This window comes from Rhodamnia argentea, chromosome 10 (genome assembly GCF_020921035.1).
Source record: "Rhodamnia argentea isolate NSW1041297 chromosome 10, ASM2092103v1, whole genome shotgun sequence".
NCBI classification, from domain to species: Eukaryota; Viridiplantae; Streptophyta; class Magnoliopsida; order Myrtales; family Myrtaceae; genus Rhodamnia; species Rhodamnia argentea.
The window spans coordinates 14,045,445-14,057,178 of NC_063159.1; the positions used below are offsets into that span (position 1 = coordinate 14,045,445).

Sequence of the window (11,734 nt, forward strand, 5' to 3'; positions counted from 1 at the left end):
GCAAATTTTACTTTATCTAATAATGACGTCATCCGTTCGACAAAAATGGCCAGGTCGAATGTGGTCCCTTGGGGGAAGCAAACGGACGCTGACGTCATTACACGGCCCAACTTAGGTTGTACGGGCACTTCCACCTGTCCGTTAAAAGATCCTCAAATCCGAATTTTACTTTTCAACGTCTTTTTTTTTTTCTTTTTTTTTTTTTTAAATTTCCCCTGTTAAATTTATTCGCGGAAAATGATTGAATATTTTCCCCATTTTTGGTCTATTGTCCCTCTTCAGTGCTAGGATACTAGTACTACTCCCCACTCCTCTTGGTCTCCATATATCAGGCGGAATCAACGGCAGGCTGGGGGATCGAGCCGTCGTCCTCCCCAGTAGAAGGAGAAGCTCTCTGGGTTCTCTCGCTGGTCGTAGTTCTGAGTCGGAGAAGTAAGACTCTGCCGAGTTTCCCTCTTCTCGGGCCTTTTTTCTTCTTCTTTTCTGGTTCTTTTTGCCTTCTTGTGGAGTTCATACGAGTATGGATGTATGTACGTATGTATGGAGGAAGTTCAAGAACTTTCCGCGGCGATTTAGTTAGCTCCGGCCTCCATTTTGTCCCTCAAGGTCGTCTCTCTGCTGGTTTTTTTGGGTCCTTTCTGCGTCGTCCATGAATGATCGAAGCTTGAATTAAAGTTGCGAGGCGTATGATTAGGTCCGTGTACACGTTCTTGCATGCATATTGCGTAGCATGTGCTTCATGTTTTTTGGCTTTTGTTCAGCGTTTTTACTGGTGGGAGAAGTATTATGTGTATGCGTGTCTGCATATGTCTACGAGGATTTAACCGGATATTGCTTTCTTAAATGCTTGTTATGGACATATTTCGAGGAAGTTTTCCTTTATTTTCAATGCCATGGCTTGAACGAGAAATTCATTTGAGGCAATAATTCGATCGCCTGAATTTGATTCGTCTCTGACCTGTTTTTTCGGACGAATTGCTTATGAGGTTTGGTGTTTATTTAGATCAGAGCGAGTAATTGCTATCCGAAGTCGATCAACTTGAAATTTTCATGTATATCGCGGTTTTGGTCGCTAAGTAAGACTGTTAGTCGTGTGGAATCGAATACAAACATTAACTTGGTCTGGCCTGAATGACTAGGGGGAATCGGACGTGAAGTGTTCTTAGCTATTCGATGCTACATGTTTATGTATCTAGCAGAAAATCTTCTTCAACTCTTTAAGAACTATGTTTTCGGTTTAGAGGTCCTGAGGTTCTGTGTTTGCAGCTCAAATGGATATCAGGTGAAACAATTACCTCTTTAAGAAGATCGCATTTGCAAGTAATTAGTTCGTCTCTTAACAGCGCGATAAAATTAAAGTTCTGTTGTGTTCCATGCATTTTTTGCACTTCTAATCAGATAACACAAGTAACATTCTTATTCTTTTTGATGTCTTTAAGGGGAGAAATATGATATGATTCATTTTCGGTGTTTTAGCAACGGCATTTGATTTATGTTTTCATTTAGCAATACTATCTTTGGTTTTGGGAGTCATTAGCGTTTATAATTGAGGGTATCATCGGCTCCGCATTGTGAATTTTTTTCACTAGTAGGATTGGAGATGATGTACTTTATAAAGTTTTCGAGTTCTTGATTTGGGAAATTACATCCTCTCACCAGAGGTTGGCTTAGCACCTTGAGGCAAAGCATACAAAACCGAATTTTCTAGGGATCCAAGTGAGGAGATTCAGAGAATTGAAATGCTGCGACCCTCCTCTCCGGTGTTAGTTTCAGATTATAGAGGGAACTCCCATCAGGGCCGCCGACCCACCTAGACCTACAAATCAATCCAAACACCAAGTCAGTATGAATTTGAATTGTTTAACCAGCTTAGAGGACGTTGCACGAGCTTCTCATGGATTGCAGATTTTATTCTTGCATTGGAATCAGTAATTCTGTAAACCTAAACTTTTCCCACATCTCCGCAGGAACTATTGCCGTGAACACTCTTCTTCCGGTCGCTTGTACTCGAGTTGAGATAAGAAAGCGAGATGAGAAGGAACATGAATAACAAACTGGAAGTAGATCCTAATGCAAATGGAGGCAGCTCGCATCCGTTCTATTCCCATACGAGGCATCAGGCTACCTTCTTGGATATGTTGAAAGGCTTGGATGATCCGCCGACAGGAAAAAATTCAGACATCGGTTTAGGGACTAAAATTACCGAATTAACGTCAACAGGTGCTCCAGAGGTTAACGATGCTAACCAACATAGGCACCCTGCAGAGGTGTCCCAATCAGGTAATGTCACTGTGTTTGAAGAAAATGAATATGGCCCTTGAACTCCTACACATATGGTAATTCATTGGACAAGTCATAAAGTCAAGCACATAAGTTTTTTTTTAAGGTTTTGACTGTTCATGTTGTCTTTTCTCATATGCCAAGTTATTGAAGGAGAAAGTTCATTGTTGCATGGAAATCTATGCCGTGTTTAAGATTCGACTTCAAGTATGTGCACATGCATTAGCTAAACCGCCGAATGCTATACAAGTGCAATGTCTAGATGCTGAGACTTTAGAACTATTTCCCTGTGCCTAATTTCCTGTTTTCATACAGGCCTGGAAAGATGGGATTTAAAATCTTTGCCTAGACTATGTTAAAAATCTTGTCTTTTACTCTTAAGAGTGAGGAATATGGCATGAACTCTTAAGAGTGAGGAATATGGCATGAAAGTATGTTTGTACAGGTCTCGCAACGAATTTATTCGTATATTGTTTTGGTTTTTGTTTGCCTTCTTCATAGGATTTGGTTGGTTACATATTAGTGCAAACTACAATCTCCTAGAGTTTTTTGCAAGTTTTCCAGATAGCTAGTGCGCATCAACCTAAAGCTCGTGAAATTAGTTCGCTTCGGTTGGAATGTGTTGCTTCAATTTGAGTTCTCCAAATGCTTGGTACTTGAGTATGTGGTTGTCTTATGGCTTTGAGGTTCTGCAACTATATATTAGCTTTTCAAGTATGAGTAAAAGGAATGTTGCTATCTTCCTGATGGTATGAACTTTTGTAATTTACATGGGCAGCGATGGCAGGAGTCTATAGACAAGAGCAGAGACATTCAACGGATGGTGTCTCAATTCTGCTACCGACATCGACAGACAATGCTACACCGCTGTCCCAGCCAGTTTGCCACTCGATTGTAATCTCTCTCTCTCTTTCTCACAAATCCATCTTGTATGTCTGTGTGAGTAGTGGTGTGGCGATTACGCGCCTCCCACGGTGTCAGATTCATGAACGGTTAGTCGCACGTACCGCAATCTTCGTTCCTATCGATTGAGCACTTCAACAGGCTTTTTCTAGCGGGAACAAGTCGCCGGACATGACATAAGGGATGTTCTGGAAATAGTTATGAAAGGGAGCCCCCGTTTCTAATAAGAAAATTCCATGCAGGCATGTGGATCATATGAATATTCTGAGCAATACCATGATGGAGTTACGCCGGCATATGGACCTCAGATATTGGTACGTGCTCACTCTTGCCAGCTGTTGAGAATATTTAGCTTCGTTCTTTCTTAGCCTACTATTGAGACCCTGAAAACGAGCATGAACGGCATGATACCGTCAAGAACAACCTTATTTTAGCCGGTGGCATAGAGGGTGTACACCAGATAGAGGATTACTGATGACTTTGACGATTTGCACTATGCGCAGGCACATTCTCAGTATCTCGGGCCAAACTCCCTGAGATTGGTGTTGCCCTTCGGACTGGCGGAGGAACCTGTTTATGTGAATGCCAAGCAGTACCATGGTATCCTGAGGCGAAGGCAGTCGCGAGCCAAGGCGGAGGTGGAGCGGAAGTTGCTTAGAGCGAGGAAGGTAATCTCTCTACCATATCCCTTGATCTAATCGAATAGAATCTTCATCACCCTAAACAACATTGTACATCCAAAACCTCCCAGCATTTGCATACTTCCATGTAAGAACCCTTTCGCTTGCCTTGTCTTGGCTTGTCCCCCAGCCCTATCTCCACGAGTCCCGGCATCTGCACGCTATGAGAAGAGCAAGAGGCTGTGGAGGCCGCTTTTTAAATTCCAAGAAGCTAGAAAATGCCGCAACCGATCCGACTCCTGAAGGTAGCATCGGCAGCGATTCTAGGAGAACTGGTTCAACTGATGAATCCAATCCGTCAAGCTCCAAACTGGCACCTTCATTCATATCTTTGAACCGAGACCCGCTGACCAGTCCCCTTAGCAAAGAAAATCTGCCTCATGCTCGAAATGCGCTTCATGCGTGGGCAAACCATAGCGGCAACTGCATCACCCGTTTCCCGAACCACAGATGACTTCACTCGCCTTCGTGCCGGTGTCCACCCAGATGATGCGCTGAAGTAGATTGCGGCGGGAAACAGCTCTGAACAGCCTCTTGCAGCAGCAACCATGGGAAAGGGGGACATGATGGCACAGCTCTGTGTAATCAGGTTCACTATTCCAAGATAGTGGGGAAAGAAAAAAGAATCTGAGTTTCAACCTTTCTTTTCTTTCACGCTTTGTAGCAGTCGATAGCAGCATTCCACCCCGGCCTAGTGAATGAAGTGCTCGCACTGGATTTTCGCAACGTTCTCGTGAGTGACTGCTGCATCATTGCCTATCGGCTTGACTCCAATGTAAAGAGTAGTCTTGTGAGAAAAGAAGCCGTAATGTTTATCGTTAATCGCTCTTGTGATCATATTAACATCTTCTTTGTCACCTTGGACTTCCGACATATGTACAGATGGTTATACCGGACTAACATTGTAACTCGCGCCCTCTTTTCGTCTTCGGATGGCTCCCGAGTTCATGGATTCGACTGATCAATCATATGTTGCCCGTACGATTACTCGTTGGTCTAACCAATGTCTCGTGTATGAGTTGAGGTGAAGACCCAACAGATCAACTCGCACAAGGGAGCCCGTGAAACAGGTTTCGCGCCTCAAATAGACCGACGGTGAGCCTGCAAATCATTCTCGGTTCACCACTGAATCGAACCGAATCGCTCTCGCTTGCGTGATCATCTATTATGCGCCGAAGGGTTGGGAAGTGAAGAGGTGGTCCCTTCACCAGACATGAAAGCTGGAAGGTTCATCACAATCACATCCCGACGTAGAGACCCACTTGGCCGGCGAGGCCTGTCTGTCCCCACTCGCACCATACTTTTCTGGTTGGCAGACTCCAATTTGAACTTGTCTTTGTCGATTCTAAGAAGCTTCCCAGTTCTAATCACCGAAAGCAGTTGGCCGAATCCGATCAGATTCGTTGAGCTCTAAGCCTCATGGCTCAGTAAAGTTGCACCCTCTTCTTCAAAGAGCCAAAAGGGATCGCCCACCTGCTCTCTTCCCAACCGAAAACCGCATTAACAACCCGTTGCTCGCTAAGTAGCCGCATGACATGCTGGGTCGCAAGCCGCTAGAAATTGTTCTAAGTAGCGATCGATAAGCTGGACGAGGAATTGTGTATCGAGACATGGATTGAAACGAGCTTTAGGGTCTCGTTCCCATCGACACGCTCGAGTTGGGATTGAGGGCGAATGGATGTATAAAGTTCCGATAAGACCACCGGTGTTTCCGATCTTTGGTTACTCTTTGAGACGAGCAAATCTCATGTCAAGAGGGCGTTGAACGTAAATATTCCAAACAGGACATGCTCCACGCTACACATCGTGAGGCGGACGGCTGCGTGTTGACCGGAAATTTGAGAGCTCCACGGTCATTTGGGCTCGATGACGTCAGGTTGGACTTTTCTTGGTTCACATAAAGCCAATTCGGCAAATCCAATCTGGCTCCGACGACCACAAGATCAGACCGACCGTACTATCTTTGCGTCAATGCAATCCAAAGACTTCTAACTCATATATATATATATATATATATATATGAGAGAGAGAGAGAGAGAGAGAGGTAACATAACTTGGCAAACGCCATTCCAGCATCCCCTCGTCAAACGACGCCCCCTCTCGCGTGTAAGTCAATTAGGAACGATACGTGTAATTTGATGAATGGTGTGGAGACACACGAGAAATAAATTGGGTCCGAACCTGTTTTCAATATCATGTTGAGATTTATGATGAAAGAGAGAAATGCAATATTATGTGTACTACCAAATGAAGGGTACAAGTATGCTACATATAGTGTGAGAAGACAATTAGACTTTGGGTCCTTTAGGTTAGAGGAATATTTTTCAGAGTCCGACTTTCCGGTGTTTAGATGATAGAGAGCTAATCAATTTATGAAAAAAGTTTTCCATAAATTGAAAACAATAGGCTTAGATTATGGGAAAATTGACTTTCCCTTTTGGCAAGAAGGAAATCTTTCTTCCTAAACTTCCAAACAAATGTTTTGACCAAAAAAAAAAAATTCTAAACAAATGAAAACTAACTTTTTTCCTTGAAGATGAAATTTTTAGTGAAACAAATGCACCGTTACATTTGTCTCGTTTCCGAATATAGTAGTTACGTGTGTGTGTGTTGGATACACTCATCCTTCCAACGAAGTGTGTCCATTATGTTGAGCATTCTAAAGCCTGAAACAGGCTCTTCCTGCATGGTATTACAAGATTAGCTCAATCATGAAATTTCTTGGCTTGAAATTCAGTCCCTATGGCCATGTTCTTTTTGTTTGGTGCACATTCTGTGGGTATATCACATTGCTCTCTTATGTAGACAACATGATTATTACTGGCGATGATCATACTAGTATTTGAACACTTGACAGTTTGAAAAAATGTTGAGCGACTAGCTACTTTTTGGGCTTGGAGGTTAATTCAGATTTCTCTTATTATTATCTTTTTCAAGCAAATTATGCCACCAATCTCCTTTCTCGAGCCGGACTCACCCACAACAAGGTCGCTACAACCCCTATTGCGACAAATGCCCAATTCGATGCCAAAGATGAAACTTCTCTATCAAATCCTACATTTTACCGACAACTAATTGGCAGTCATATATGCCTCCGTGTTACTTGACATGATTTTGTCTATGCTGCTCACATTGTTAGGCAGCACATGACCGCGCCTCATACAATTCATTTTGCGGCAGGTTTTTGAATTCTTCTCTACATTAACGGTACATTGTTCTATGGCATTCACTTTTCTACTCATTTGACATTGAAGTTGAGTGCTTAATCTAATGTTGACCGGGATACGGACCTTCAAGATCGTCGCTCCCACCGGGGGCTATTGTTTAATTTTTAGGTAACTCACATATCTCATTGCGTAACAAAAAATGGACTATTGTTACTCGCTCAAGCATAGAAGCAAAATATGAAGATCTTGTTGGTAAGATATCGAAGTTGTTATGGTTGCAAAGAAAACTAGAAGATATGGGAGTGCATCATAATAGCGTAACAGTCATTATTGCAACAACTAAAGTGCTATCCAAATAGCATATGATGATGTTTCTTGTTATCGCAACAAACACATCGAAATACACTATTATTTCATGATTTCATCCAATAACACATTCTTCATGGCACTATTCGACTTTTCTCCAATTCGTCTGCCGAAGAGACTGATAATGTCCTCATTAAGACACATCTACTAGGCATTTTCTTGATCTTTTCTCCAAACTCAAATTTGAGAGGACGTTAGATGTATCCTTGGTAACTGCATAGGATCACAACTTTTTAAATTAAGTACATTGTAATATACATTAATTGTAAGAAGTCCAATTGTCTTCTCACCTACACATAAAGACTTGTACTCTTCACTATCTTTGGTCGAAATTGTACTCTTCATCTAATAATGTTCAAAATATTACATTTCACTCGCTCTTTATATCACAAATTTAAAATTTGAACTATCAAGCTCTCTCACTTTTTCTAAATCTTCTTAAATCTATTCACTACACGATTACATAAATGCACGCTGTCAATCAAAAGTCAACAGTATATAGAGGTCAAGAATCAAGATTATGAGGATCACCACTTCAGGTCGCTTCTCAGCTGACTACTATTTGAGAGAAAGAATGCCCTGCTTTCCAACATTATCACAAGATCTTTCCCTCCCAAAACAATCAACTTTCTAAAGGGATCATCGGACCGCTTGTAGATGACCCAGATGCCGTGTAACTTAGAAATCATTGATGCCCATTTCGGAAAATAAAAATTCTCCAGACACTCACAAGAAACAAAGTATGCTTCTAAAAATCCCAAAGAATCTAGAAAATCCGGCCTCAGCAATTGTCCATGAATGTAAAGCTCTTATGTTCGTCAACCTCGGGCTATGACATAGTTAGTAGCAAGGGCTGAGGAGAATGGCAGGCACTGACTTGGTTATCTGCCCTCTTTCAACCCATCTGAAAATGAATCGATTGCATACAAGTCTAACCCCCTTGTACGGCCAGGTGCCCCGCCGTTGAGGCAGGAGACGTCCAAAATCCTGCCAGACCGCAACAAGTTAGAGTTCATGCTGTACAAGAATAGACTCAAAAGCACGCATGAGAGAGAGAGAGAGAGAGAGAGAGAGAGAGAGCGATTTTACAGATTTTTGGATGCCTTCTCCAACTCTGGGGTTCCACAATCTATAATGATCTTATTATCCAATTTTGATACTGAATGGTCCACGGGCAGATCAATCCCTCCAGACACTGTATTAGGATTTGAACATGTTCAATTCATTTACAAAAGCAAGCTAGCACATATAGATGTTAATTGCGAAATATAAGCTGCACGAGGATGTTTTCACCTGGTCTGGAGGCTGCTCCTACACTTCGATCAAGTCCCAGGTGTTCCTACTCAAGAGAAAAATCACCACAGAGGAATGCTAAACCGTCACAAGGTTGTCTGTCAATTTTCCTGAGCGAACATAAATCTACGCAGCACAACCAAAAAAGGGTGATGAAACACAAAACAGCAGAATCACCTTGAGTCTCTGATAACATTCTTCAAGGTTGTCATTCTTCAAACTATGGTCGAAAAGGCCCGATGTTTCTCCTTGTTCAAGCTCTGCCTTAGCATTTTCAAGACGCTTTGAAATTTGTTCCTCAGTTTCGGTTCCCCTGTTAAACGTGCGGATTTATACCAATATTTTGAATGCACAAGGACATGAGTGCCTTGATGTTAAAATGCTAACCTGGCCCAAAGTCGTTTTTCAAGGTCCTCCATCGAGGGTGGACGAATAAAGATGAAAATAGCTTTCAGAGGACTTCTCCGGACGGATCTTGCCCCTTGAACGTCAATATCAAGGATGCATCTCTAACAGGCCATATGAAATTTTCAGATTAAAAGCCGGCAAAAAATCTCAATATAACAATCTTCGACTGGAAAATTGTGCAGATAGATTGATCACTCCAAACATAAAGAAAAAAGGTACCCCAAATCAACAGACAGCAAGTTCGGCAAATACAAAATATCAGATGTTGCGTATACCACAAAAACAAAAATTAAGAGTTGAAAATCTCTTCTTCAACAAGGGGAGGCTGCACTGGTCAAAAATAGCTGTCAGATTGGCTCGCTACAAACTATTTTTAAGCATGGATTTGCAGAAACCTATACCTTTCCCTCATCAGCTACAACTTCAACTGCTTCAACACTAGTCCCGTAAAGATTTCCGTGAACTGATGCATGCTCAAGGAACTTTCCATCTTTTATCTCTTTCTCCATGACACTTTTCTCTGTGAAATGGTAATGGACCCCATCTTTCTCCATACCTCTCGGAGCTCTGGTCGTATGGCTTACAGAAAACCCAAACAACGATGGATATTCCTTCATAAGTTTAGCTATCAGGGTGCCCTTGCCCACACCAGAAGGACCACTAATCACAACTGGCTTCTCAACATTGCCTCTCATGCCCTTACTCCAGGCGACAACCTCAGTGTTCCCACCACACATTGTCTTCTGATCCCGGACATATTGGGTATCCAGCTGTAAGAGTTCAGTTGCATTAATATCTTAAGACAGAAAGAGAATCCAACTACCATAAAAGTTGCAAACAAGGAACTAGATTTTAGGCTGGAACTGCTAAGAGAACAAATAAGCAGCAAGAGGCAGACCTCAAGGAACCATGTGCAATCATCTGGGCTTGCTCCCTTCTTAATAATCAATATGCGGTCCTTATTCAGAAGTACCGCTGAATGGCCTTTGCAAGCTCTCGGTTTAGTTCCCAGTACAACTGGATGAACCCTATAAACTTAACCATCAATTACCGATCTTGACTGTTACTAAAGTAAGGATTACCCAACTCCCCGGGTGGAGTTAGAAGCTCACCATTGTACTGTTGATTCATCAAATATTCGGACGCCCAGAGATGTTGAATCCCCATCAGATCCGGAGATAACATACTGAAAAGGCCAGAAATTTTTTATTCGGTAAAAAAGATCCTCACTTTGGAAGCCAACTGATCATACGAACAAATGTAGGTTCCAGGGAAAAGTTTTAGGGAAATATAAACTCAGAGCATCATAGCATCATACTGTTTTATCCCCAACGGTGGTGTCAGTCTTGTCAAAAACTGGAGCTCCTCCCTGACAACCATCAAGCAGAATACATCACATCATCGAACCGAGAAACATTATCAAATTGCACGCTCCCAAAAACTCCTCTTCTTCTTACCAACTGTTAAGCAAATTTAAGCTAAAGAGGCTCACCATTGAGAATCTTAATTCTTCACTCCAAAGAACCCTGCTCAACAAGGCACCGAGAGAGAAAATATCAGATAACATCCGTATTCCCTGGATCTAACATTGATGCAAGCATCGGCACATGAGGCTTCAGGGAAACTAGAAAATTTTGGCAAAAAAAGCGACGAAAAACACCGACAAAAACATCAATCAAGGACGGACCAAAACACAAAGCTGCCAATGGCATTAACCTCGAAGATCATGTAGACCGCGCCGAAGCAACAAGACTCGTGCAATTCACAAATCGTATCGCAAAAAAAAAAAAGAAAACACGTATTAAAGAGAAAGATGTAAAGAACAGCCAAAGAAGCCACATTGACGAAGCTCATTCCCTTTTCAACACAAGCTCAAAACCCTCCCAAAAAAGAACCGAACGGATTGATGCTAAAAGCAGAGCGCCAAACAGAATCCCACCTCCAATCAAGCGAAAAACTCACAGATCACGAACCGATCAGATCCGAAACCAACGAGACAACAACGCTTCGCGGAACACAAACGAAAGCCTCCCCCCATATCGGAATACCTTCGCGTGGCGGCGGCGGCGGCGGCGGCGGCTGTTTCTCCGACGGAAAAGCGAAGCTCGAGCTCGTCCTGGCTGTGAGCCGGCGGCAACAAAAACGCCAGAAGAGGGAAAGAAAAGGAGAGCCAAAAAACCGAATGCTTCGAAAGCACGCGATGGCGTGCCTTTCGAGCTCAAGTGACCTCGGAATGCCGAAATCGACACGAACTCGGAGACAAAAAAAAAATTCTGGGAAGGGTGCAAAAAAATTCACGAGAAGTGGTCGCAGGAAGATTTCGGAGCAATTCTAGTAATTGTAGGAGAGAGAAGAAAAGGAGTCGTGGGAATGGGGGGTGGCCCTTGGTTGCATTCAATTCATGGAACAAACAAGTCCGCCTTTTCCTATTTTAATTTACTTTTTTTTTTTTTAGGTTCGTGAGGTCTTGGGAAGCTTCTCCATAAATTTCTTTCCTTTTCTAAATATTTATTCTTCTTATTTCTCATTTAATTTGATTTTTTTTTCGTCTATCTTATCTCAACTGTCCTACTTTTGCACTGCTTTTTTTTTTTGCAGAGCACGAAAGTATTCACATACTTCCCTGTGATAGGAAAA

The 11,734-nt window shown here is 42.4% G+C and overlaps 2 protein-coding genes across 9 annotated transcripts; one reads left to right on the plus strand and one right to left on the minus strand.

The window, feature by feature from the left end:
• The first annotated feature begins 277 nt into the window (after positions 1-277).
• LOC115733515 (nuclear transcription factor Y subunit A-4-like) lies at positions 278-4,682 on the plus strand. 8 transcript variants are annotated; one of them, XM_048286142.1, is made up of 7 exons: positions 278-432; positions 1,968-2,280; positions 3,059-3,100; positions 3,134-3,174; positions 3,426-3,497; positions 3,687-3,851; positions 3,994-4,682. In XM_048286142.1, the coding sequence occupies exons 2-7, from the start codon at positions 2,031-2,033 to the stop codon at positions 4,315-4,317; spliced, it is 894 nt and encodes a 297-aa protein (XP_048142099.1). In that variant the 5' UTR covers positions 278-432; positions 1,968-2,030; the 3' UTR covers positions 4,318-4,682. The 8 variants fall into 8 exon arrangements, with proteins under 8 accessions (XP_048142099.1, XP_048142100.1, XP_048142098.1 ...); XM_048286143.1 differs by having other exon boundaries at positions 3,068-3,100; XM_048286141.1 differs by having other exon boundaries at positions 3,059-3,174; positions 3,994-4,362; positions 4,439-4,473.
• Positions 4,683-7,873: 3,191 nt separating this feature from the next.
• LOC115730081 (guanylate kinase 2-like) lies at positions 7,874-10,451 on the minus strand (the record flags this gene model as incomplete). Its single annotated transcript, XM_030660666.1, has 9 exons — positions 7,874-8,383; positions 8,486-8,591; positions 8,690-8,735; positions 8,867-9,002; positions 9,077-9,198; positions 9,499-9,867; positions 9,996-10,125; positions 10,210-10,283; positions 10,416-10,451. Coding segments are annotated over 9 exons (1,125 nt in total), but the record flags the coding sequence as incomplete, so codon positions are not given.
• Between the last annotated feature and the right edge of the window lie 1,283 nt (positions 10,452-11,734).

Excerpts from the sequence above, each read along its gene's own strand:
- LOC115733515 (XM_030664172.2), top strand. The coding sequence starts at position 2,031 with ATGAGAAGGAACATGAATAACAAACTGGAAGTAGATCCTAATGCAAAT. Across the intron at positions 3,498-3,686 it reads CATATGGACCTCAGATATTG|GCACATTCTCAGTATCTCGG; the intron begins GTACGTGCTCAC and ends CACTATGCGCAG. Across the intron at positions 3,852-3,993 it reads AGTTGCTTAGAGCGAGGAAG|CCCTATCTCCACGAGTCCCG; the intron begins GTAATCTCTCTA and ends CTTGTCCCCCAG.